The sequence below is a fragment of the Lacerta agilis genome, chromosome 7 (genome assembly GCF_009819535.1).
Source record: "Lacerta agilis isolate rLacAgi1 chromosome 7, rLacAgi1.pri, whole genome shotgun sequence".
NCBI lineage: Eukaryota > Metazoa > Chordata > Lepidosauria > Squamata > Lacertidae > Lacerta > Lacerta agilis.
Window position 1 is genome coordinate 28,177,984 of NC_046318.1, and position 27,545 is coordinate 28,205,528.

Consider the following 27,545-nt stretch of genomic DNA (forward strand, 5'->3'; position numbering starts at 1 on the left):
GTATCTTATAAAGCAAGGTGATATACAACAGGCTCCTTTGTTTCTGTATCTTTTTTACTGTACATGTATTAAAATATCAAAATATACATTTTTCTTAAAAGACATTTATTGAATACAAAACTTACACTCAGCCTTAATATAAAGGATCACATGCAAAGAAAGCAGTAAAAATGGTAGACTGATCAGCTTACTAGTTGCTGACTATTTTCAGAACATAGGTCTGTGACTCCTGAACAATACTTTAGCAGAACTTGTAATCAATACAGTAATGGAGGGGATTAGTTACATTTCACATTATGACACATACTTGTTTGGCATTTATTGAGAGCTTTAAATCATGATTATGTGTACACATTAACGAAAAGTTTCATGGAAATTTATTTAAATAAAACTTCATGAACAATTGTTTGCAAAACTGAGGTTTTAAATTTCAAAGCTTACACTGAATCAAAGCAGCAGGTGTCTATTAATACATTTAAACACCTATTCATTTATCAATATAACCTAATTTTGGATACAGACATAGGAAACCTGTCCAGTGGATACCACAAAGATCGTTAAGTTATTCCTTTCCATAAGGGAGCTTGATTTTATAGGGTTTCTAGAACAGCTGAACACCAAAAATTGCATATGAACTTAGCTCACATCTTCACATACCTTCAGAGAAGATTCTTATACTTTGCAATTCTCAAAACTGTTCTGGTTTTTCCTATATATTTATTTCAGTATGTAGGCTCAATAGAACTGTTGGGAAATATACTTCAAAGTGAAGGCCACACCTTTACCTGTGTCCCACTTGACATTAGTTATCACGTGGGGCTGGGCAAGTGGGCATAATTTGGAAACAGTCCCCTGCTGGGCCTAATTAGACCCACAGGGTAGAGGTTTGTCACCCTTTGGTGTAGGGTATCATGTCAAGCCTTTGGAACAAAATCAGCTGTAGTCCATTCTAGCAAGTTAAACACTGAAAAATATGAGTGCAATTATTCCCTTATAAGGCAAGAAATACCATCTTTTTAAACGCTAGTTAAACTTGTTTTCTAATTAATTTCAGCCTCATTCCTGAACACTGACACTGGTCATAAATCTTCTAAAACATACTGATTTTTTTTTAAAAAAACCCAACAACCTGTTTTTAAGCATATATATACAAACAGAACGCTTTTAAAAGTACAAAAATAACAATTTGCAAGTTACTATGCTCTTCACAATTCTCAGATATCTTACACATGCAAGATAGTATAATATAATTTAGAGCATTCATGATCAGGACATGTGACTTCTTCCTGACTAAGAGAATGGTATGTATTCAAATTAAAAGTAATGCCCAATACTGCAGTATTTGACAGTCTTAGCATGTGTACGTACAGATACAACAGTTTTTGTATCAACTGATGGTTTAAAAAATTCTCTACATTACAATGCACTAAAACCTACAATAGCTATATTAAATCTGCTTGTACAAAGAAATTCCATGATGTACAAGGTAAAAGCAGGGAACATTGATGGCCATGCAAAAACCTAAGAACTGCATTAAATGCAATTTTTAAAAGTTAAAGTAATTTCCATTAACACTCAGAACATATTAAGCCAGTAGAATCATCCCTGACTAAATACTATGTTATGCCCACCCAAAAGGGCAAAACAAAACAAAAATTAAAAAAGAAAGGTTTTGCTGGTGTTTGTAAAATATTTAAATCCACGGGAACAAGTCTGCAGCATTCGTTTTCTTCCCATTAGATCATGAAATGAGCTAAAAAGAGAAGAGTTTGTGTACTTTTAATTTTTAACCTACTTTGTAAATCCCGCTTCCCACAAATACATTGCTAGGGCTGCCATTCTAACAGCTTGCTTGGAAGGAAGTTCCAGGGGAATTGATGGGACTTACTTCCAAGTAAATACGGTTAAGGATGGACTACAGGCCTTTAAGGGTACACTGTGAAATGTTAGATAAGGGGGACTATATTAAAGTTACTTTAACTTTACTGAGTTGAAACTAAGCACAATAAATGAGTAAAATTTGGGTGAAATTTCAGGAACTGAGATCTTCCTAGATACCCAACATTTCCAAATTTAAAGAGGAGCTTTTAATATTTGGATCATCAAATGATATTTCACTGATCAAGTATTTACCTCTTTCACAGTCTTTTTGATGAAGACTTTTCTGTCAGACAAGTCATAACTGGGATAGCTTTCATACACCTGTAACAACCAATTTAACACCAAGTTAAGTCAAATAGTATACTCAGAACATTTTCCCAATGAGTAAGGGTCAAACTGGATGTACCACAAACAGTATCCCATTAGTTTTTAAAATACATTAAGAGCAGGCATGAAAGGTATGAATCTGGATTGGGACTGCTGCATTTGGGGAGGCTGCTTTTTAAAGCCTCATTAAAATTGTTCCCTCCCCCCGTTTGCACCACAGGAGTTAAATATTAGTTAACCATATGTCATGTCTGACTCCACTCCACTTTCCCAACATAACATAAAGACTTGTACTTGCAAAAAATTCTGTTCTCTTCCCTGACTCTCCTCACTATGCATGTAGAAGTGTCTAATATACCTTTTGCAATTTAAATGTGAGTACCAGAATGGAGAGATTGCTTGTTTATTAAATTGAAGCATCTCCCTTTACCTTTGATATTGCAAGGGAGGTATAAAAGGTAGATATAATATCCAAATAGATGTTTTGCGTCAAAATTAGGACTGAGAAGACTCAGAGTCAGTTCTCTGGTTCATCTCGAAGAGCCCTTAGATCACTCACAGTTTTTTAGTCTAACCTTCACAGTTGTTGTTTTGTTTGTTTTTGCAAGGACAGAACAGGGATTGCTTATGGCCCTGCCCTGAGCCCCTTGGAGGCAAAGCAGGATCTGGAGAAACTACTAGGGGATGACATGGGACCTATGCTAGTTATCTTTCAGGGGTTAACCTAAATATATTTTACTACGTTTAGTGTAATTATACCATACTGTGATAATGGGATTATGACTGCCCCCAAGGAAAATAAACATAAACTGAGTTCACTTGTCTTTTCCTGCACCAACAAGAAAGTGTAAGAATTTATGAAATGTGCATGCATTTTTACATTTGACTAAAGGTTTCTAACTGCGAACCAGTGATAAGGGGGAGACAAATCTTCACCGCTTCATCTTTCTTCAGAAAATTAACAATGTGAAAGTAGCAATTAATGGATACCAACTGCAAATCAACATTAGGCAGTTTCGTGTCTATATAAAATGCAGTACAAGGAAAACTAACATGGTAAATGAGATCACTCCCCAGTTATCTCCAATTTACTCTCCCCATACCACTTCTTCCTCCAATTCTTTTGAACATGTCCTTGAAATGTTATAATGTCCCTTGCTTGCCTGGATCAAGATATATGAGCAGAAACCTTTGAATTTTTTTTGGACGGACTGTACCCTACCCTACTGTAGAAATATAAAATTACATCTATTGCACCATCCACCGCTGGCAAGTGGCCCCCAAAAGGTTCCCCACTAGGAATATGGCCCTTATGCTGAAAAAGGTTCCCCATTCCTGCTTTTAGGGCCACAGGGAGTTTTCCAAATTTCCCTAATTTGCAAAGGAAAACTTTCCAGAAAAACTCACATTACTGCTGTAAACTGCAAGCAAAACAACAAAAGTGGAAAACTAATGTCATAAATCTGTACCTCTTTGCAAATTTGTTTCATTGTAACTTCCTCTAGGTTTGCATTGGCCAGGAGTTTCTTCACTGTTTCTTTCAGCTCTTCATCTGTAGGTGGCTTTTTCAACTTTTTAATTAAAGGCTCATCATCCGAACTATCCTCTGATTCACTTTCTAAATGTAAAGATATTTTTCAATTAAAATGTGGATAATGATTTCTTTCTGATTAAGCATTTTCACCTGGACCAAAAAACTGAATGACTTAGTTGTGTTCAAGCACTTTTGAACTTGGGCTTTTCAAATGGCAGCTGCCAAGACCAGCTAGCAAACCTCTTTGGAAATGGAGAGAAGTTTCAAAAACAATTTATGGGGTTGTGGTTTCACTTCTCTCTGCTCACATATCCCAGCATATCCCCTATTTGTTACCTTTGATCTCCCAACTCTACCTACAACTAAAGGTCTCCTGCTCCTTTAAAACCATTGGCCATTTCCCCATTGCTGCCACCTGCCTCCTCCCTGGGGTCCCTACAAAGCCATGCCCCAGGGAGGTGACTAGATCAGTCACTCAGCTACTCTACTGAGTCCAGGCTTTCTATGAATAAGTGCATGCACATCAGGTATGTAGGGTGAGGTATATTAACCTTAAAATCCACCCAGACCAGAACAGGCAGTTAAAACACACATATATTAGGGAACATAATACAGTACCTAGAAAAAGCAGCCATTTTATATAGAACACTCAGTTCTAATGCCCTATCTTAACAAAACTCTTCTCCTTAAAAGCCATGCTAACTCTAACCATTTCTCTTCTCTCATTTCCTTCTTGTCTCTTCAGCCACTCTTTTTAAACTGTCATTTTCAACAGACGCTCTTCACCTGTCGCTTGCTCTCACTCCTCCCAACATTCTACCACAATGCCCTGCTGTCAAACATTCTTCCATTCACTTTTCTGTCTTTGTTACAAAGCATCCATCTTTATGCCCCCCACTTTATTTAAGTATGTATAATTGTATTTGCATATACTCTTCTGTTCTTGTCCCCGTCTGCTCGTAGGACCCCAGAAAGATAGGTTCACCTTTTTTGGAATTGTTCTGATTCTTCTTGGTTGTGCTGCTATCTGCTTTCTTGACGTAAGCATTCTTTGTGCCCTTTTTGCTTTTCACAGCTGTCTTTTGCTTGGGTTTTTCTTTTTTGGATGACTTTTTAGGTGGCTATGGTATGATAAAAAGAGCATCAAAGTCTATTACAATATAAACCACTCCTAACACTATGAAGCTTCTTGCTAAAGCATAGTTTATTGCTAGAAAGCACTCTTTGTAGCAAAGGCAAAATACACATGCAAGCTATTTGTAACTGCATTATTTGTCTCTAGTTTTAATAATGCCCCTGCATTTTAAGAGAACATGCCTTTCTGCTTTTGCAGGGATACAAAAAGTTACCTTGCATTATATAGTGAAGGTGGTGAACTGTCCAAGTTTGGCCTGCTAACCATTTTTTTTGTGCCCCCCCCCCCGCAAAAGCCATCAGCTGATAGTGACAGTGTCCTATTGCTAGTATGCTGTCACTGTAAAGTTGCAGTGGGTGATGAAGGTGTGAGGCTGAAAGGGGTTAGCCAGTTCTGTTGAGAACTGTACCTATGTTTGAGGTGAGCACCAAGCATTTTTGTCCCTAAAATAACAAGCTGTAATTATTCGAAGAACAATGAACCTGTGGTACATTCCTATCCACACTTCTAGCAAACAAGTCTTTGTATTTTATCAGCATCTAGTCACTACTTTCAAGTTTAAGTCTGTTGATCACTAAGCAAATATCTTAAAAGTCAATAGGTCTATGGAATGAAAATATTCTTCTCTATAACCCTATCATCTCCAGCTCAATGCCCTTTAAGCAAATCAGAGAGCCTACTGTAACTGGCCTTCAACATGGGTAGTTTACAAATAGGTCCTACCTCCTCTTCACTTTCTTTATCTTCTTCAGATGATTCTTCTTTCTCTTTCTTTTCATCTTCCTCACTACTGGATTCATCTGACAGGATCTCAGGACATTTAGTGCGCTTGCCTTTCCGTGCTGTTCCAGAGCTACTGCGTTCCTTTTTCCCACTTTTGTTAGGTGTTTTCTTGGATTTTGGCAATGGCTATTAAATATTGAAAATTTGGGCAATTCAAAGAACGAAATAGTTTTAAAACTCTCTATTTATAAGACACTATAGGAGATAAGTAATTGCTTAGACCTTAACCACCTTCAAAGTGTTATCCTTCACTATGGTCATTTTGAAAAGGTACCATGAGATTACAGATTTCTTTTAGAATACATGTATTATTTGAGGGTAATTATTCAATTGAAGGTATTTCCTCTATTTAAGATGGTCATACTGTGAGTTCTATTTCTTATGTAGCCAAAACAATATCATATCTGTAGAAGATGGAGGAACTAAAGAAGTGCCATGGTCAGATCACTGTCCTCTCCCCCATGCTTTTCAACATCTATATGCAGCTGCTGGAAGAGATCATCAGGGGGTTTGGGCTGGGTGTTCATCAGTATGCGGATGATACCCAGCTCTACCTCTCTTTCAAATCAGAACCAGTGAAGGTGGTGAAGGTCCTTTGTGAGTGTCTAGGGGTGGTTGGAGGATGGATGGTGGCTAACAGATTGAGGTTGAATCCTGACACGACCAAAGTACTGTTTTGGGGGGACAGGTGTGGAGGACTCCCTGGCCCTGAATGGGGTAACTGTGCCCCTGAAGGATCAGGTGAGCAGCCTGGGAGTCATTTTGGACTCAGAGCTGTCCATGGAGGTGCAGGTTAATTCTGTATCCAGGGCAGCTGTCTACCAGCTCCAACTGGTACACAGGCTGAGACCCTACCTGCCTACGGACTGTCTCACCAGAGTGGTGCATGCTCTAGTTATCTCTCGCTTGGTTTACTGCAATGCGCTCTATGTGGAGCTACCTTTGAAGGCGACCTGGAAACTACAACTACCGGTAATCCAAAATGCGGCAGCTGGACTGGTGACTGGGAGCGGCCGCTGAGACCACATAACACCGGTCTTGAATGACCTACATTGGCTCCCAGTACGTTTCCGAGCACAATTCAAAATGTTGGTGCTGACCTTTAAAGCCCCAAATGGCCTCGGTCCAGTATACCTCAAGAAGCGCCCCCACCCCCCATCGTTTTGCCCGGACACTGAGGTCCAGTGCCGAGGGCCTTCTGGCGGTTCCCTCATTACGAGAAGCCAAGTTACAGGGAACCAGGCAGAGGGCCTTCTCGGTAGTGGCACCCGCCCTGTGGAACGCCATCCCACCAGATGTCAAAGAGAAAAACAACTACCAGACGTTTAGAAGACATCTGAAGGCAGCCCTGTTTAGGGAGGCTTTTAATGTTTAATAGATTATTGCATTTTAGTGTTCTGTTGGAAGTCGCCCAGAGTGGCTGGGGAAAACCAGCCAGATGGGTGGGGTATAAATAAATTATTATTATTATTATTATTATTATTATTATTATTATTATTATAGCAGATCTGGAGGGACTCCAAAGTTTGCATAAGTTAGTTGTCACAAAAGTTGTTGAGTTTTTTATAGGGGGGAATTGTTTATTTATATACCATCCTTCATCTTAAGATCTTTAGTAGGGGAACATCCTCCAAAAATAGCCCAATGAGAGAGAATGGAATTGCACAACAGCACTTGCAATGTTTTCTTGCAGATTCCACTTATTATTTTAGCTATCAGTCAGCAGCTTGAATATGGAAGACTAGCAAGTGCAATGTTGCCATTGAGTTTTTGTTTCCCATGTTTGGTGCCAAATATATGGGTGATACCTTCCATAAATGTGCTTCCAGAGGAAAATTCTGGAAAGCAGTGACAAGCTCAGGAAGGATTTCACTACCCATTTGAAGAGTCTTATTGCAGTATTCCTGGCAGTGCTATAAATAAACACATCATTTTCTGTTTGTTTTCAGATGCCAGTCGCTGACTGTTGGTGTCTGTCTTTTCCAGAGAAGCAGAAACACCAAATTCAGAGACATTGGTTTTCCATTTTTAATAAATTGTTAGGTAATATTGCCTAATACTGTAAGGCAATGAGAACATAATTTGTTACTGAGCTTTTTACTCCAGGTTGAATGCCTCAGTCTCAAAACTCGTGGAAGAAAACTTGTGTTTTCATATACACAGTTCAATAGAAATGGCATGTTTGTTTTTAAAAGGGCCTCAGCTGTAACAAATGTTTAATAGCTGCATGGTCTCTGTAAAAAGAACCTCAGAAGAGATACTAATGTGCAATCAAAACCTAGTGCTCTTGTAGTACTCCTTGTAAGGATAATGCTACTGTTCTTCCCCCCCTTGAGCTCTGCCTTTGTTCTGTTTGACTATCTTCTTCTATCTCTCTTATTTTCCACAAGAACAATATATAATATATAATAAAGAACCTAATAAGATGTTCACTAGTGGCTTAATAGAATTGCAGTCATGTTATTTACATCTTCAAGTGCATATATGAATCAAGCAAAGCATATGTGTGATTTTGTGGTGGGGCAAGTCACACAAAACTCAACAACTCTTTGACGTGGGACAGCAATAGCAACTCTACATTAAAAGCATGATCACCCCAAAGATGATAAATGTGAACTAAATATAGCTTCATTATTATGTCTTGGCTTACCTTGCCTGAAGGTTTTGGATGCATTAAGAAGTTTAGGATTCTGGCTACCAGTTCACTATTAACTCCTGATCTTTCCAAATCAAGTACTTCACATATACTTTTCAGCATTGCATTTCTGTACCTAGAGAGAAATACCCTTTATTAAACATAGCTGATAAAAGTTGATCTTAATACACAGGAACATAGAGATAGTGTAGTTAACTACCTGTGCTTTCAACCATATCTTACAAGTATACAATTGATGAATTTATTATTTATACTCCATTTTTTATTTTTCAAAACTCAAGGCAACTCACAAAAATTAAACAAACCATAGAAATGCAATTGACATTTTGACAATATTTCTTCAATGAGAAATATTAAAACAGTACTTATAATAAAACTAGAAATACCAACCAGGCAGGTAGGAAATATTTTACAGCTAAGGACAGAATTCAAAGAAAGAGTTCAAAGGGTATAGGGATTCATTTATTTAAACACCTTCTCAATTTTTTGTTGGTAGAAAGAAGTCACAGTATAGCTTTTATAGTTTACACCAAGATCAATGGTGCAACAACTGAGAAACCTGTGCAGGCCCTAAGGAATAAAATTCACCCTTCAGAAGTTACAGCCAACCCCTATTTACCAACATGATTATACCACCATTGTCTAGAAGAGTCTGCATGATAATGGATGGGCAGCTTCTGTGGGTTGCTATCTTTACCACAAGTCAGCCTAAGTACACTTGTAGCAGCTTATGCCCTCTCCATCTAGAGGGAAGCACTGAAAATTGGACTATACTGGAAATTGGAAATACCAACTGCCAGGAGGCAAAAGACACTGCCACATGTGCAACCACGGATTCTGAATATCTTAAAAACCCATCACAAAATACAGTATTCCTTGTAGTAGCAATAATAATAATAATAATAATAATAATAATAATAATAATAATAATAATTTATTTGTACCCCGCCCATCTGGTTGGGTTTCCCCAGCCACTCTGGGCGGCTTCCAACGGATATTAGGATACATTAAAATGTCACAGATTAAAAACTTCCCTGAACAGGGCTGCCTTCAGATAACTGCAAATTTATTTTGGATAAATTTACGTTCTACAAAAGTACTGCACAAATATTAAGGTGGCAGAGAATTTTAAGTTTGAATTAAATGTTGGGGGCACAATTTAGCCAAAGGTATGCACATTTCAGTGCTTTTCATTTCAAGGAGGAAAATTAAGTATGTGTAACTCAACTATTAGAAAAATCACCAATATTTATGTGCTTAACTTTCGCAAGATCATACCTCAAGTTTGTGCAATATTTTATTAAACAAGATACTCATTTGTATCTTCAACTAAGTAGTTAATTAGAAACAATTCAGCACCAGTAAACCCATTCGTTTTAGACATAAAATGTTCACATGTGTAATATAAAACTATCCTTCAGTAATGTTTATGGATATGGTTTGAAATAGAATACTTATAAGCTGAAGTTACTAACTCAAATGTGCAGGGATAGCAAACAGGGCTTGAAGCAGTTGCTCTGCTCAAGATTTAAAATGCATGTATTAACATAAATAATGAAACTTGATCATACTAAAAAGTTTTAAAAGGTTACTTTTTCAACATCTCTTCCTTTTTCTTATATTGGTCACTTCCTTTTTCAAATGGAAAGCCACTGAACTGGCCCACATTCTTCTTTAATGAAGCAACCTAAAACAGAACACAGTAACATGCATTTTAGAGTGGCGTTTGCATTATCAGCTAATCTTTGGTTTTATAACAAAGGAAATTGTTTTATTCTAATACCAGCCTGCTACTGAAGAAACCTTTGGTAGGAAATTTGTGAATTAATTTTTGTGTAATTACAGTGGGTTGACTAACTCGCTGCAAGTGGAATTCTGCTTACATGATGTTCCCACTGAAGGAAGTGGTAGAGGTGAAATTCACTAATCCCCCTCCTGCAATTCCCTGAAAATTGCTCCTGAGAGTTGAGCGATCCACCAAAAAAGCAGGGAAGTCTACAGCAGGGGGAATGAGTAAAAATTACCTTCCCCCTTCCTCCAGTGGGTATCCTCCACTGGACCAGAGTCCCTTCTGCAAATTGATAAAATTATTTCCATTTGTGGAAAGGCAAGTCTTGATGCAAACCAGTTCAACTAAAGCTTAGAACAAGTTTTCGTCAACAGAAAATTCAAGAGAAACAAGATGCAACATTTCCCAAAAACAAACTAAATTTACCATCAAATGTGTTGCTTCTCTGGCTATTTGCAGCTGCAATGATCACCATTTTTCAGAAGAGTCTTCCAGTTACCTAGGCAACTTTCCTATCTTTGAAGACCACAGTGCAGTACAGCATGGAAAGAGAGGAAAGTGTCCCTGCATTGTTGAGGCAGTTGTGCTTATCTTCTGACACATAATTATGGAATCAATTCAAAGGTAAAGTTGGGAAGGGTGCTTAGCAGCCAGACAGCACAGTGAACATCAAGTTGCTGCTGAAGGAGCACTGCAAATTTATAGCCTATTAACAAGGCTACAAGATTAGCATATAAATTTTTGCTCACCTTTGAATAAAGGTAAAGGTAAAGGGACCCCTGACCATTAGGTCCAGTCGTGTCCGACTCTGGGGTTGCGGCGCTCATCTCGCTCTATAGGCCAAGGGAGCCGGCGTTCGTCCGCAGACAGCATCCGAGTCATGTGGCCAGCATGACAAAGCCGCTTTCTGGCGAACCAGAACAGCACACGGAAACGCTGTTTACCTTCCCACCGGAGTGGTCCCTATTTATCTACTTGCACTTTGACGTGCTTTCGAACTGCTAGGTGGGGAGGAGCTGGGACCAAACAACGGGAGCTCACCCCGTCGCAGGGATTCGAACCGCCGAGCTTCTGATCGGCAAGCCCTAGACTCTGTGGTTTAACCCACAGCGCCACCTGGGTCCTTTGAATATAACTACCTAATTATGTATGAAATAAATAAGAGCAAATGTTAAAACAGCTCATATACCCTTATCTGATAAGGAATTTTTCAGGAAGAACCTCCCTCAATTTCTGTAAGACAGCAAGCTGCACATGCTGCAAATAATCACATTCATGAAAAACAAAAGGTACACTATTATTATTATTTTAAAAAAAAACACGAGTAAAAATATGTACTGAAATGTTGCCAAGTTTGTATGGAAGATGTTGTATAGAAGCTGCTTTCTATATAGACAGATTTGGATTCAATTGACAAATTATAAGGATAATTAAAGTATCTAAAAAGCAGTTCATAAAGCAATTTTACTCTTAATAACCAAGATAAGCTTAAGCATTTTACAAATAAAAATGTTAAAATAGTAATAGACAAAGTATATTAGAAGGCCTATTATATCCTTATATACCCTTTCTATGCATGAGCAGAACAAGCTTGCTTTCAACAAGTTCAGCTTCTTTTCTCCCCCTTCATGACCTCAAAATCTGCTCCAGAGGGTTGGAGGACAACCCAGAGCAGATTTTAGTGGGGTGCAGGAGGGAAGGGAGCTCAAGTGCCCTTGTGGAAGCCGAAGTCCACATGTGCAGTGCTGGATAAAGCCCTTAGCAAAATAATTCTTCTTGTAGAGATTTTAATGTAGTCAAAATGGTATCATTAATGCCCAAGAGGGAGGTATCAGCGGGCTTGGGAAAACCAAGGTCTACATGCAAATGTACGTGTATGTGTATGTGTGTGTGTGTGTGTGTGTGTGTGTGTGTGTAAAAGCAGACTCCAAAACAACCCAGTAACCATAGAATGCTGACCACAGGGAGGTGTGGTCGTGGGAGAAGAATGCAAATCTGAGGGAGGGAGAATAGAATGGAGTTTCCTGGAAAGTGATGTGGCTGCAACCCTGAACAGGAGCACTACACAATGCAATATTTTGTTACAGGGCTACTTGTTTTAGCAGCAACTTCAAACAAAACAAGGATGGAATGTGAGAATCAAAAACAGGCTTAAGACCCTGAGCAAAGACAGGATTGTACAAGTAACTTCTAGCACCATCAGACTCTACATTTATCAATCTCAGGATTACTGAGAAAAAAATGAATATTCAAATGGGGGGAGGGGACAAATTAAAGTGTAAAGACTCCATTCCAAAGACAACTGGATAGGATCCAAATGACTACATCTAGCTTTGTAAGGCAGAGCTATTTGAACTCACTTTATTTCCGACGAGCAATCTCCACTGTAACCACCACATGGCAAATTGTTTTTGAACAGATGGGAGTTTCAAATACCCTTTGTATAGGGGCGAAAGCTCAAAAAAAGAAGAAGATAATAATATAATAATTCCAGGAAGCAGAAGTAAGGCCTTGAAATGTAGATTTCAAATCCACACCAGCTATTGGAAAGCCCACTCCACTGATTTAAATGGAATTTATTTCCATCTTAGGATTTTAAAGTGTCTCAGCCTTCAGAAATAAGGCCATTCTATATTTCATGACATTTTCAAAACAAATTGATAGTGTTTTCTAAGCTTACTGTGCCTGGTCTGTTGTATAGAAGTTTGTGAAGATTTCGAAGTTCATCTGTTTTTTTCTTGCTTAAAAAGTACTGTATTCTTTCAATTTCACAAAGTTTTTGTCCCTTTCCTGAAAGGGAAAAAGTATTACATTAGTCTATTTAACAACATTAATGCTTGCTAATTGTTACTAGATTACACTTATAAGGTGGTTATAGTTATCAGTCATATATTTAAATGATCGGTATTGTTGTATAATTTTTTGACAGGGGCTGTGGATGTTTTTTAAAAAAATATAATTTTTTTGTATGGGTCCTCCTTAAGACTACCTAACATGCTTCTGCTTGAAAGGCAGTAAAGTGTTGAATTAAATTTAGACAAGAATTTCAACATTTTGAAATAATGGCTCCAATGCAACACAATCAGATGGGTGGCATATAAATGATAAAATTGGTATTATTATTATATGGAATTATTTGGAACAGATGAGTTCTAAGTACTTGCTACTTAAAAACATGTAAAGATAACTCATGCGCAATATACAGTATGCAAAAAAAAAAATAACTTGCCTGGTGTAATTGTAAAAGGTTCTTTCTGTAATGAAGAAACTTGCATGGTCAATCTTTCTACTTTTTTCTTCTCTCTTTTTCCTTCAACAATGAGACTCTTTTCTGAAATAGACAATTATGTATAAAATTTTGAAACACAGTTAGTTACCATACAGTGGTGCCCCGCTAGACGAATGCCTCGCTAGACGAATGCCTCGCTAGACGAAAGGCATTTGCTAGTAGAAGGCTGTCTCGCAAGACGAAATTGTCAATGGGCTTGCCTCGCAAGACCTGTGTTTGATCTTCTGCGTGGCATTATTGCCCCCCTCTCTCCCTGCGCACCCCGAGACTCCCCCGTCACCTCCCGTTTCTCCGTCTCCCCCTCCCTCTCCTCACGGACTCTCTCTCTCTGTAGTTTGTGTGCGCCTTCCCTCTGACGACGTGGGTATGATCTTGCATAGCGTGTCGTTGGCTGCCAATAGCCTACTGACGTAGCCGCCCTTGCCTCCAAGGCCCCCCTGGCCCTCCTGGGCTCTCTGACCAGGCTCTCTGTATAGCCTGTATCACAGCAGTGATGTCACCACATTGACAATGGTGGTGGCTATGTAGTGTTGTGATGTCATGCTGCTCACTATGTGATTGGTTAGGATCTAAAAAAGAATGGTTTTCTTCTTTTTATCTGTCACTGGTGTGACATCTATATACTGTAATGTAGTTACATATAAACACTCCCATATTCGAAAGCAACGTTGTGTCAAAATTTCAAAGTGATCGGTGCAGTACTTTGGGAGATTATCGGTTACGAACAAACTGACAGTTACATTTTTATTTATATAGATAAACAAATCATGTAACTTAGGTGTGTTTAAAACCCTACTCACATGCAACATAAAGTTCATATGAACAGATGACTGTTCCTATATAAAAAGAAAAGGAAGGTGAAGAAGTGCTCATTCTCCATCACCTATACAAAACTGTCTACTTTATCCTACTTGTCCTTCTTGGCTCTCCTACCTTTTTCTGAGCCCTAAGCACATCTGTACTCTCTGCAGAGCTGCCCATAACTTATTAAGGCTCTAAATTACTAGAGAAAAAGCAACCCAAACATCTTCTCAGAAGGTTACAGTTTGATCTCAGTTAGAAGAGCTATTATTTTTTATTATCGTTATTAAAAACAGAGTGCACATATAATTTTACAGCACACTCAAAGATTGTTTTTAACTAATTTTCTATGAATGCATCTGTAAGAATGTTTCATCTCCAGTGCCATCTGATACTGGACATTGAGGGGAAAGTGTTTTTTTCTTTCCAGCTGCAGCTCTTCACATTATGTTGGACTCCATTCTAGAGTGTTTTTGCTTGGATGGGGGCAAGGGTCTACATCTGGAGAGCTTTCTAAAATGTCCTGCTGCACATACAGGCTTTTTGATCTTGACCTAAATATTTAGCTTAGTGCAAGTTCTAGTGTTCCTTCACATCAGTGTTTTTCTACCTTTTTCCTCCTCTTCCTCATCTTCCTCACTATCTTCAACTTTGTCCTCAGTTTCTGGTTGCCTTTCTTCTGTTTGTTCAGCAGACAGTGAACCATCTTTTTCAGTTACAGATGACATGGTTGATTCTTCTGCATGAAAACACAGGGGAAATATAATGTCAATATGACTTTGCTATAAAATAACATTTGACCGTGTGCCCTTCCATCATTCTTGCAACATAGAAAGGAATTCGCCCTAACAACAAGCTTATTAAGGAAGGAGTTCTCATATACCACATTGTTAACAGTTGTGTGACAGTTTTACTATAAGTTTACATCAACTGCCTTATGTATCAGATAAAACATATGGCTAATAAATATGCCGCAAAATAAAAACTAGGGCTGAAGGACAAATGAAAAAACTTGTAGGGAAGTTGGGAGTAAGCAACTGCTTCTTCTGAGAAGGATTTCCCCCCCCCCATACAACTGATCATACATAACTGTGTTTAATCCTCTGCAATTTTACACAAATCTAGCTATAGCCTCCTTTGTTAAAAAGAAACTTTCTAAAAACTAGTTTTAATGACATAAAAATACAGGCAGCATCTGAAGAAGGCAAGAGTCAAGTTCCTGTGATCTGTATGGCTACTTATTCCTCAGAGTCTTCTCTAGCATTTACATTCACACTTACTACCTGCAATCCAGTGAAATAGTTCTGGGGGCCAAGTTCAGAAGTATGCAAATATTGGACACTGACTAAAGCATGCAAGCTGAACATGTGCTTGCAAAATAAACTGTATACACTTTGCATAAATTATTTTGAGCTTTGAATTTCAACATGGATTCCTAGTTATAAAGGTCCCAAGTGACTTAAACAGAACAAGGCATGTCCCTTTAACAAGATTTCACAAAAGGAGGTAAACAATCCAAACAACTTGGAAATCTGCTATCCTACAAGATCACACATTATGTTAATAGTGTATGGTGCAGGCATAATTTGATGTCCCATAAATAAGGGACGCAGGTGGGTTAAACCACAGAGCCTAGGGCTTGCCGATCAGAAAGGGTTGGTGGTTCGAATCCCCACGACGGGGTGAGCTCCTGTTGCTCAGTCCCTGCTCCTGCCAACCTAGCAGTTTGAAAGCACATCAAAGTGCATGTAGATAAATAGGTACCGCTCTGGCGGGAAGGTAAACTGTGTTTCCATGTGCTGCTCTGGTTTGCCACAAGCAGCTAAGTCATGCTGGCCACATGACCTGGAAGCTGTACGCCGGCTCCCTCGGCCAATAAAGCGAGATGAGTGCCACAACCCCAGAGTCGTCCGCGGCTGGACCTAATGTTTAGGGGTCCCTTTACCTTTTTAAATAAGGTATGTAGTAGAATGACAACTGTCTTATGTTTCCATGCACCAACACTAACTTGGATCATATCCCCACTTCAACCAAAAATATTTGAAGCCCACCCAGGTCAAAACAAAACATGCAGCAGACAGTACTGTACTGTGTTTCACCCCATTATGTGAAGTTTCTATTTAAACTTTTACATACATCTATATAAATCCACCAGCACACGGAAGCTACTTTATGCACCCGAACAGGTGGGCTCTAATCCATGCAAACTCAGGCTGCTCTTTCCAGGACTGTTGTTCTTTCTTCTTCCTAAAGCAAACTAAAGCAGTGACGTTTTTGGAATACGGGTTGTGGGGGGGTGGTGTTTCTGTTGGTTTTTGCTTTAGCACTACAGAAACTCCGAGCAAAACGGAACATTTTGAAAGAATCCCGCTGGCAAACAAACGCGACTCCATTCTCCTACCATCTCTTCCTTAAGGATTTATCTAAGCTCCGGGGTTTTCAGGACCGAGGCAGAAGACAGAGAAAGAGAGGTATCCCTCATCCCGCCCCCTCCCCCTCCGTGTTCAATCTGCCCCTCACTATAAGTAAACGGTTAAGCGCCCCACAAGGGCAATAATGTCAGGCGAGAGGATTCCGGCGGGAAACGCTGAAGAGACGTCAAGGCCGGGCGGAGAGGAAAGAAATCCTGTCAGGCTTCGAGCAAGGAGGCTGCTTGCCTTCTTAACCGTTTCCACAGAGCGGGCTGCGCGCGGCAAACGTCGCTTCCTGGGCGTTCGAAACCGCCACCCAGGCCGTTAGGACCTCACCTTCGACTGTTATCCCGGGAGCAACGGAACACCCACCTTGTCGCGACAGGGACACCTCGGGGCACTTCTGAGAAAGTGCCAGCAGCAGCGATGGCGGACAGCGGCGGTTTTTCTTAAAAAAGAGAGAGAAAAGATAAAAGAAAACGAAAACAACAACACACTACCCCTCAGGTAAAAAGAGCAGCGGCTGGTAGAGACTTAAGGAGGGGGGCGGGACCAGACGTGAGGCTTTAGTGTTGTTGCTCACTCTTCCCCAGGAAAAAAAAATAATCAACAACGTTTCAAAATGGCGGGTTGTCAAAGGGGAAGAAGGAAGCGGGAAATCGCTGGCCAATCGGCGCTCGGGACGTCTGGCGTGTGAGGCGGGGTTTTGAGAAAGTGACGGGCAGATAGGAAAGGCCTCGCGCCGCGAATTGAGTGAAAAGGAGGTTTTGTGTTTTCTTGGGGGGGGGGGAGCTCTACGGAGCATGCGTGCAACTGGGGACGGGGGCGGTTCGGAAGTTGACATGGTGGCGCCTTCGAGCATGCTTGCTGTTGTGGTTGGGGGGCCCGTCCGAATGGTTTTTTTTTTTTTTAATTTTTATTTTAAGCAGCCGCAAGGCGAAAGTGCATTTGAAACTCCTGAAGAGGAAAGGGACCAGAGTGCAGCCCATGAGAGCTCTGGTTCTCCTGCAAGCTCAGGCGCACTAAGCATAGAGAGAAAACCCCGTGTCCATATTGCCACCGATCTGTAAAATCTACCAACAGCAACAATTTATTATTTATACCCCGCCCATCTGGCTGGGTTTCCCCAGCCACTGGGTGGCTTCCAACAAAATATTCAAAATACATTAAATACTATGCTGCTCCTGCAGCCGCGTTCAGGATTGGAATCAATTATGTATTGTATTTCTTTTTAGATTTGTATAATTTTTTTTTACCAGAATCCCCAGTGTGACTCATAACATTAATAACAAATATTTTCATTGAAAACCTTCCAGTTTCAATATTAAAAGACTAATTTAATATTAAATATTTAATATAATTAAATATTAATTATATTTATTATTAAATATAAATGGACTCGTAGGAGAGATGGGAGTTCGAGAGAGAAAACAGGGTAGAATTGATATAGTATATGGGTAAGTTATTGGGTGAATGAAAGGCAGTGCACCTGTGTGCAATGTATGTCACTGAATGTGTCTGATCTACTTGGGCACATGTGTTTTTGTTTACAGGTGTCAAAATGATGCAGTCTTCAATACCCTGCCTTCGAAAGTAAGATTAGATGAAAGATTCTACAATATGTACAGATGCATGAAATATCCTCAGCAAAATTGTAGAAGTCTGTAAGAGGTACTGTGGGCTAGTAGTCATGTTAAAAACCATGTTAGTAACTTTGTTATATTTATTATGTATATAATAAAACTGATGAAACTTGGCTCCATTCACACTGTAGTCCGATATCTACTTTCTAGGATTAATTCCCTCTGAACTACACACCTCTGAATAGGAGTGTGCTGTTAGAAACAGTTATTCTTACCATTCATGGTGAATTATGTCTTACAGAGAACAACAGAGATACATTTCTCATTGTTGGAATAAATGTGTTTTGTTTCCGTTGACATCCACTAAGTTTATAGAAATGTAATTAAAAATAAGTATTACTTTTAACTATTGACTGATCAAACACACACTAGCGAAAACTCCACTGACCTCCAGCTCCTCCTTTCAGTCCAAAGGGCAAAATAAACATCAAGATGGGGATGTAAAAAACTAAACTGAAATCTAAAACTGGACAGTTCCAGATAGAGGCTGCTGTTATCTTGAATGCCAACATGCAACTCTGTAAATGGAGCTCTGCCTAAAGTAACAAGGACAGTAGATAGTGATTAGGTACTGTGGAATAAAAAGCTAAATTAATAATTAGGTTATTGCATCTTCAAAGACTGAGGAGTATTGTGATGAAACAAAAGTTTAAAATCACGATACAGAGTCGTGTGTGTGGAGCAACAGTAGCAGCTTGTGCTCACATGGGGAACATTATGCGTCCGTAATGGATAATATAGCCTGTAATGAGGAAGTCTGTTTGGGCTCATGGTCAAATTGTGTACATAAGGTTAAATGCATCTAAACTGCACGATCAAGAGAAGAGTTGAGTGAGCTGTGTAACTGACTTCAAATATTGTTATGTTGCTGGTCTCACATAATAAGACACAAGTCTAGTTCAGTCATAGCTACAAAGCATAAGAATGAGCCTGCACAATCTTTGTGTTCGCACACTCCCCCCTTGTCCTTTGCACATGTAAGGGGAAGATCTGGAAGCGTTTGCTTTGGAATCAACCACAGTTTTCCATTATGCCTAAACTTTGAGAACTGCTTTGTTCTAATGGTTCATTGACAAGCCAGGGTATCAAATAATGGATTGCTGTTGCATCTAAGAATGTTAGAATGGTATTTATTTCATTGACTTTGATGGATCGGAAATGCTAACCTCTCTTCCAGGCTGGATTCATACAATGGCATCAGTCTTCATAGTATTTTGAAGTTAATTATGTATTTGTATGGTGTGCAGATCAAGATATTAATTAAACTAAAAGTGGCTGGCTTCTTTTATGTTAAAGTTCCTGCAAGCTTTATGCTCTTAATTCTGGGAAAGTTGCCTGTAAAAAATATGTAAACATTTATTTGTATCAAATCACCTGTAAATTGGCTACAATAATATCCCTCTGTAAGTCTGGTTATATTTATAAGCTACAGACAAAGAATATTTCGAATTTGTTTCTTTTATTGCAAAACAGAGATAACTATGTTTTACAGGTTCGTTCTGTTTTTCTGTGCAGTTCTTATGAGTACCCATATATTAAATATTTGCTGGATATCTATTAAATGCAGTGAGTACACAGGATTCCTTTCTTTTGAGAGTGAGCTTCCTTATTCCACACCCGAACACACAGTAGCTGTGGCAATCCTTAAGAGACAGACTCTTTCTAACACTCTACTCCTAAAATGCAGAATGAATTTGCCTTTTGTAGGAAGAGGAGGAGGAGGAGGAGGTGGTGCCTTCTGACACAAACTGCCTGTATCAATTGCAGTGAGCAGACCGTTGCAGTTGTAAAACCCCTCTTCAGACTAGGCCAGTTGCTGGAGGAGCAATTGCACTATTCACTACCCAAACCAAATATATGTGGCAAAGAAATCCCAGTAATAGGTTGCCTAAGACTGCTGGGGTATGCAGATTCTGAACTGCAGCTCCTCTGGAAAATATAGAAGGGTGATAAGTTAGGGTGAAAGGGAGTATAGAAGGCAAACAAGAGTTAAAAAAGGATTATGTAGTTGCAGAAAGAGATTTTTTGAGACGTTACCTGAATCTGTCATTGGTTTCTTTATCTGCTGCATGGAAGAAATGGCTGCATTTCTGAAAGAAGAAGCAAGCTGTAACCAGCAAAAAGAAATCCTGGACTGCTTGCAACTCTATTAACTGCCAAAGCACAGGAGAAAGGTGAGATTCCTCTCTATGCATCTGGACAATGGTAAATATTAGGCTTTTTCCTATATATTGTCATTCATACTGTGGATTTAATCTTCTGTCTCCTGAACATTTCTGCCTGCAAGTTTCCTTCTGCAAACCATCAGCTTTATACCGTTATGGCGAGGCATTGCTTTCATACTTGTGGTGATGAGATATGTGTGTGTGTGTGTGTGTGTGTGTGTTAGTTCAACTGCCTGTTGGGCATGATGCCTTCTAGAGGATCAGTTACTCTTTTGCCACAGTTTTCTTGAAGCAGTTACACCCATTAACATAGCATTGCCAGTCTGCAAACACAGTAAAAACTTGTGGTTCAGTTGAAGTTAGTGAAAAATTTGCCATTGAGTTAAAGAGATCCAGAAAGTTGTTCATGCAGCCCTAATCAGGACATCGCGGATCTCTACAAGTTAAATACATTTTGGAACATTTTCCAGACCACGCCATCTCCTTGCAAAATATTATCATACCCTAATATCTGACAAAATAAATGCATACTGTACATTAGTCTTAAATCAGGTTTGTAGTGGGGAAGCAAATTAATTCTCTGGAGTGTAATGGCATGTAAGGTAATAGTCTCCAAATTTATATTTTCTTGTAGCATGCAAAAGTACATGTTCCCGTTTAGCTGTTCATTTTTGTTATGTAGTTCTTGGGCCACACATTTTCAGAATTGTGGAGAAGTTTTCATTTTCATCAGAACTGTTGAGACAAGAATGTTGGTTTCATCATGGCTAACAGAATGAGATCAGGAATTCCCCACTAAAATCTTGCTCTGCCAAGAACTTGTCTTAGGCAAGCCACTCTTTCTCATCCTAATATTACAGGATTGTTGTAAGGATTAAACTAGATTTATTTCTTACTTATTTGAAGCATTTTTGCACCTCTTCAGTGAAAAATGCACTCAGAGCAGTTTACAGAGATCAGTAATATGACAGTCCCTGCCTTCAGGTTCAAAATCTAGACGACAATACAAAAGGAAAACTGATGGGGAGGGAGAAGGAAAAAAGCAATTTTGTGTACTATTCATTGGCTACAAAGGTATAAAGACCAGGTGAAATGGAAACAGTTTAAGGAGAGGAGCAACCAAAAGGTTGCTGGTTGCTTAGCAGGTACACTGGAGGAACTCTGCTTCCCTTCTCTTTGTCCCTTCTAGAAATGAAGAGTATGACTTGATTCTTCTTGATCTCCCAGCAGCTTGACCATGGTATCCTTCTGGGGCAAATGTTTGAGTTGAGTATTGGGGGTATTGCATTGTAATGACTCCATGCCAACATGATGGCTGGCTCCAGAAGGTAGTTCTTGAAACATTACTTGGCTCCATGGGTTCTCCAGTAAGGTTCTGTTCAATTAATTGGACTCTGGTGTATTTTTATTGATAGACATATCTTCTGGTATATTTGGTAGGTTGTTCTCTAGGCTTCCTATGCTAAAATAGCATTCCCACTCCCTGTAGTCATTTGGGTTCCTGCTTTTTGGCTTCTATTCTGTACATGGCTCTCAATCCAAGCTTCATTCATGTTCCTTTTGCTATTTATTCAACTGGGTATTTTATATTCTTCATTTTTATGTGCAAAATTGAGGCTATTTCCTGTTATTTTTAAAAGGAAGTAAGTGAATCCCATGATATATTTAACAGTCCCATGATACATTTTAACAGTCATTAACAAAAATCCAGTTTTCCACTGCCATTAACAATATTCTTGTTGCGTGGTTGATAAGCTACTAATTTCTTCTGGAAATACAGGATCTGTGCCAAACACAGCCATTGTTCCCTGCTCTTCATAGGGCAAGGTTATCTCTAATCTCACTGAACCTCTACTTTTGTCCTTATTCTACTTTATTTATTTTTCAAGGCTCCTATAACTTTTACAAATATTTAACTACCCAGGCTACTCTATGGAAGGTATCAAATCCTTTTCCATCTAAAAGAAACAAAGTGAGAATATTTTTCTTTTTGCTATCAAGAGGATATTGAAAGTCCACTGTGGTAAAATTTTGGTCAGGTCAATGACTATTCTCTAACTTCCTTATTTTATTCTTTATTTGCACTGGGTTTACCATACAAGTCAGCACAATCATATGAAACATCCACATGGTGGTGGTGTGTCTTCCTAAGGAGATCACATATACTTTGGTTCACATGCTTGTTCAGCAGAATGCAAATGTGAATGAATGAATTGTTTATTGTGGTCACAGGCAAATAAAATTTGGTATGGAAAGAAAACATATAGCTCATTAAAACAATTAAAAACAGATAAATACAAACACACGTTTCTCTCTCTCTCTCTCTCTCTGAAGCCAATAGAAAGATTTTACTAATCTGCATTGAAGTCAGAAATTGTTTTTCCAACCCTCTCAGTAACACTGGAGGAAACATCCCTTAAGCAGAATGATACAAAATCAGGACATATTCCCAGGGGAGTTCAGAGTAGAGGGAGAATTAACCTCTCTCACTACACAGGCTACAGTACAGCATAACATGGTCAACAGGTTCTACTCCAGCTCCTCACAAATACAACCTGTCAAGAACTGAAATCTTGCTCACTTAACAGTGCAGAATGTAGCATACTAAAATAAGCAAGGATAATGCTCTCCTATTCTTTGAACAATGATTCCATAGTTTAGGGGGTTGCTAAACAGTACAGTGGTACCTCGGGTTACAGACTCTTCAGGTTACAGACTCCACTAACCCAGAAATAGTACCTCGGGTTAAGAACTTTGCTTCAGGATGAGAACAGAAATCGTGCAGCAGGAAGCCCCATTAGCTAAAGTGGTACCTCAGGTTAAGAACAGTTTCAGGTTAAGAATGGACCTCCAGAACGAATTAAGTTCTTAACCCGAGGTACCACTGTAATGAAATGCAGGGTTTGTTACTGTGTAGATGTAAGAAAATTAATCGCTGAACAAAAAACAAAAAAAACAAAAACTGGGCCTCCTTTGACCTATAATTGCAGCAAAATTGAGGAGAGAAGCCCAGCCTAAATATCTTCTTCTCAATCTGCCTCATCCATTGACTAATGAAAGAGTATGAGAGTATGAAAGAATATGCTTTGCAGCTACTGAAAAGCATAAATATAACCACCATTTCAGGACATGAACTCAACAATTCAGCTGACTGAATACACATGTCCAAATAAATAGCTGTGTTCCCCACACAAGATAGTAAACCCAGTATCTCCCGGAGGAAAGCAGACTGAACTCTTTCCACTTGGGAGTTTAACCCTGAAATCCAAATGGGAATGCTGTAAGTTGGGTCATGGACTTAGATCATAGGCTTGAATAACAGGAGTTAAATGGACACTTTGCATAAGGAAGAACCCTGAAATAACATTCCAGCTAGAACTTCACAATGTGAATGCGATGCCCTTACCATGTGCAGCAGAAGGGTTTTTTTCTAGTAGCATCACTAGGAAGGGCAACATTTGAACCAATCTTCTTTCTTGGAGGAAGTAAGCTGTGCCTTTACCAGCAGCTTGACAGGAAGTAATTTAATAGGTGATTCCCCACCCCCTTCATGGACATAAACAGGGGAAATAGGTTCACCAGCGAAGTCCTTGCATATTATGCAGTCGGTAAAAGTACAGGTACTGCAGTAGAGCCAATTAAAAGGATGGCAACTCTGTGGTCTTGAAATGAAGGGATTAGGAAATAAATCTCCTAGTCAACTTGGTGGATGCAAAACACTCGGTGAACAACTGAGGAGATCTATAGATGTGGCTTGTATTGAAGGAACATCCATTCCCAATGACAGTGTATGCTGAAGTGATATTCTCACAAAATGTCAACTCCTAGGCATAGCATACCAGCTGTAAGATGGAGTTGCAAAAATACAAAAAACCTGGCCAGATTCAAGTTGTAGTTGGCATGTTATATGGAGCCCAGAGTTTGTACATGCGAATTTAACCAGCCTGACATAAAATAAGGAATACTGGAAACTCATGGATCCCCACATTTCCTTGGTTTGAGGTGGCCTGAATTAGTGAAACCACAACATATTTTCCTTTTAGAATTCCTGACACTCCTTGAGTCTAATATTCTACTGGAATTAAGCAAACAGATCAGATTTTTGTGGCATGGCAGCTGTTTCTGACCTTATTAAAAACCCATGTTAATTCCATCAATGTCATTTCAGTTTTAAAGGCATGTAGCCTGCGTTGACTTGGATCTATCTGTGCAGATCATATGCCAAAAGGGCTTGGCCTTTTCCTTCAACAAAAAGGGCCTTGTGTTATTATTATTTTAATCCTCATTTGAAGGTCCACAAAAAGTACAGCTGTATTACAGCGTAATCCTATACATGTTCACTCAGAAGTAAGCCCCATTAATGTAACGAGCTTAAGTGTGTATAGTAAATTTCTAGCCTGAGTTAAACTTCCATCACATTTACTAGTCCTTTTCTGGTGACACGATAGTGTGCTAACATGCGAGAAGGGGTGGGTGGGAGTTGAGTGCACTAACACCACCCCCTGTTGTCTTTCTGCTACCTTCAAACTTGTGGAGGGAGTGGGGAGCCTCATGTGCTCATTTGAGAATTGGGGGTTTTCAGGGTTTAAAATGATTGGGTAACAGGTACAGAAAGCCCCCAGCGTCACAAGATCTGTGAGTTAGAGCTCTAATGGAAAGACAGTGGCATGAAATGTGCTAGCCCCTCTCACAGGTTAACTCAACACATTACTCCAAGATCTGAAGAGAAATTTAGTGTTGAGAGATTGCTGGGGTATGCATGACCTGAGTGGGGGGGGCAGCGGTCTACACACGGGGAAAATGCTATAAATAATTCAGAAATTAAATAATTATAAGAAAAGAAAAAAAACCTATGCAAAAACACTGTAGAAAGGTTTTGTGCTCTCTGGCACCAACTGGTGTTGCACGTTTATAATGTATTAAAATCACTGCTTTTTAAAGCAAAGGTCTAGCATATTTGCAAAAGGATTTACAGTGTAATCCCACAAGTAGTATATATAGGTAGTATAAAGGTAAAGGTAAAGGGACCCCTGACCATTAGGTCCAGTCGCAGACCGCTTCTGGCAAACCAGAGCAGCGTATGGAAACGTTGCTTACCTTCCCGCTGGAGCGGTACCTATTTATCTACTTGCACTTTGATGTGCTTTCGAACTGCTAGGTTGGCAGGAGCAGGGACCAAGCAACAGGAGCTCACCCCGTCGCGGGGATTCGAACCACCGACCTTCTGATACGCAAGCCCTAGGCTCTGTGGTTTAACCCACAGCACCACCCGCTGTGTATACCTTCTGCCAAATACCTTCAGGCTTGCCCCTTTGAGTTTGATTGATGACACCACAGAAAGTCGGGCCCTGGAAGTCCCAGTCCCTATTATATCAGAAAATGTTCTGTCCCCTGGAAGTTCCACCCTGGAAGATATGATCCAGGAAACAGAAGTCATTTGCTGCCCATCATTCCATGGCAGAGGATGTTTGCAGATTCCCCTTCTGGATATTTGCCAGAAAAGCAAAATCTGGATGCACATTACTTGTGTATCTTAAAGAATCATAATGTGAATAAAAGAGCCAAATTGATTTGGTCTTACTCTAAAAGCCCTTGCTTCCACTTTCTGCAACACATTAATCATACTGCATACTAAAATGATGCTCTTACTCTGGTTTTCAGCAATTTTATATTTATTTCAAAATATACTGCAATAAAGCAAATTCCGCAAACAGAGCTTTACATAAGAAATGCAGAAGCAATATAATACTTGGGTCTTCAAAACAAATATTTTAGTGTCAGTTTAGAAATGAACAGCTTTATATAACACAATTCTTAATCTCTGATTTTGCTAATCTAGGAAATAACTCTATTTCACCCAGTGACTTCAGAAGGCGAAGGAAAATGTACATTTAAATAGCAAGTTCTACAGAAACGACCTGGCATATTTGCAAAAGGGTACAGTGTTACACAAAGACGTAACTGTGAAAGTAGCAAGCTTTCAGACCACTTATTGCAGTTCTCATTTCAAGGCATGGAAAAGTAAACATTAAGCAAAGAAGGTTAAATCTGTATCTAGAATACCATAATAAACAAAATTTAAGATTGTTGGCTGGCCCATTGCTGTTGTGAATATATTTATTATTGTATAATGGATAATTTTGCTTGCTTAACACCTTTTCCCAGGCCCTGCACTGATAACCCAAACAAGTGAATACCATTGTCAGTGTTTTAAAAAGAGATTTGGGTCTTGTAAAACAGTTTTAAGAATGCAAATGGCAGTGCAATACAATACGGAAAGCAGTCAATTGATCATGTATGTCTCAATTTCTCTTCTAATTGGCAGACTTTGGTACTTTTGCATCTCCTTCTAGTGAATTGAGTTTCCCCCACTGCTCTTCTGGGCTGTTTGGCTCCACATGGAATCATTATGCAGAAAGGGAAGGGAATCCCATAATTCAGCAGGACAATGCATTTGCTACCATTTGTCCATGGAACATAATTGTGCTTTATGGGTGCAAACAGTTTGGATGACAGTTAGAATACTTTTCATAAATCCTGTCAGGTATGTTTGAATGACTACACACACACACCTGGCAGTTGGCAATATACCATAGATAGCTGCCATGGTTGTGGGCAAACATACCCACAACTACAAAAGCCTGTGGCAATGGATTTTTTCATCTCATGGATCATCTCTAAAACACATTTCCATTCCCCAAAATGAAAACAACCTGTTAATTTATTGTTACTTAGATGTAGGCAAACTGTTCTGAGCAGCTATCCATGATTTAGGTTTAGTTATACCTGCTTTGTTGGTCTTATAGAATATATTGGTTAAATCTGTGCTATGAACTAATAGACTGTGAACACTAGAGGGATTATTTGTATTATAATACAGCAACAGTGACACCTTAATGCTCGGGCATGTTTACAACTACTCAGTGCTTTTTTTTCTTAAAAAAATGTTTAGGGGTACTCTCATTTTACTACTCATATTGAAATACTGCCCCTCAATGAGTCCAAACTTAGATTCACAAAATGTTTAGGGGTATGCGTACCCCTGCATCCCCCCAGAAAAAAGCACGGCAACTACTAATAAGACTGTAATCCTATGCACAGTAGAACCAAGGCCGACTGAACTCAATGGGA

At 39.3% G+C, this 27,545-nt stretch overlaps 2 protein-coding genes and 1 long non-coding RNA gene across 6 annotated transcripts in view; 2 read left to right on the plus strand and 1 right to left on the minus strand.

Moving 5' to 3' along the window:
* Window positions 1–1,115: 1,115 nt before the first annotated feature.
* Window positions 1,116–17,070, minus strand: DEK (DEK proto-oncogene). 3 transcript variants are annotated; one of them, XM_033154662.1, is made up of 11 exons: window positions 16,979–17,070; window positions 14,806–14,934; window positions 13,335–13,436; window positions 12,786–12,895; window positions 9,909–10,003; window positions 8,311–8,431; window positions 5,601–5,786; window positions 4,728–4,863; window positions 3,678–3,826; window positions 2,134–2,202; window positions 1,116–1,753 (listed from the first exon to the last, which is right to left on the minus strand). In XM_033154662.1, exons 2-11 carry the CDS (start codon window positions 14,921–14,923, stop codon window positions 1,742–1,744), a joined length of 1,098 nt encoding a protein of 365 aa, XP_033010553.1. In that variant the 5' UTR covers window positions 14,924–14,934; window positions 16,979–17,070; the 3' UTR covers window positions 1,116–1,741. The 3 variants fall into 3 exon arrangements, with proteins under 3 accessions (XP_033010553.1, XP_033010555.1, XP_033010556.1); XM_033154664.1 differs by lacking the exon at window positions 16,979–17,070 and adding an exon at window positions 16,742–16,834; XM_033154665.1 differs by having other exon boundaries at window positions 1,116–2,202.
* A 931-nt stretch (window positions 17,071–18,001) lies between these two features.
* Window positions 18,002–18,372, plus strand: LOC117049372. The gene is made up of 2 exons (XR_004426974.1): window positions 18,002–18,063; window positions 18,160–18,372. It is a non-coding gene; the product is annotated as an uncharacterized LOC117049372 (long non-coding RNA).
* A 1,693-nt stretch (window positions 18,373–20,065) lies between these two features.
* RNF144B (ring finger protein 144B) overlaps window positions 20,066–27,545 on the plus strand; it is a 67,910-nt gene continuing 60,430 nt past the window's right edge. Inside the window, exon 1 of one of the 2 annotated variants that reach the window (XM_033154668.1) lies at window positions 20,066–20,454. In XM_033154668.1, the coding sequence (XP_033010559.1) occupies window positions 20,439–20,454 (16 nt within the window). In that variant the 5' untranslated portion in view covers window positions 20,066–20,438. The remainder of the gene's footprint in view (window positions 20,455–27,545) is intronic. The other variant, XM_033154671.1, reaches the window with a different exon arrangement.

Bases quoted from the DNA above. Each gene is read 5' to 3' on its own strand.
- DEK (XM_033154662.1), bottom strand. From the start codon at position 14,923: ATGTCATCTGTAACTGAAAAAGATGGTTCACTGTCTGCTGAACAAACA. The intron at 4,864-5,600 runs GTAGGACCTATT...ATCATACCATAG, and splicing joins ATAAAGAAAGTGAAGAGGAG to CCACCTAAAAAGTCATCCAA. The intron at 3,827-4,727 runs GTGAACCTATCT...CTTTACATTTAG, and splicing joins TCAGAACAATTCCAAAAAAG to AAAGTGAATCAGAGGATAGT.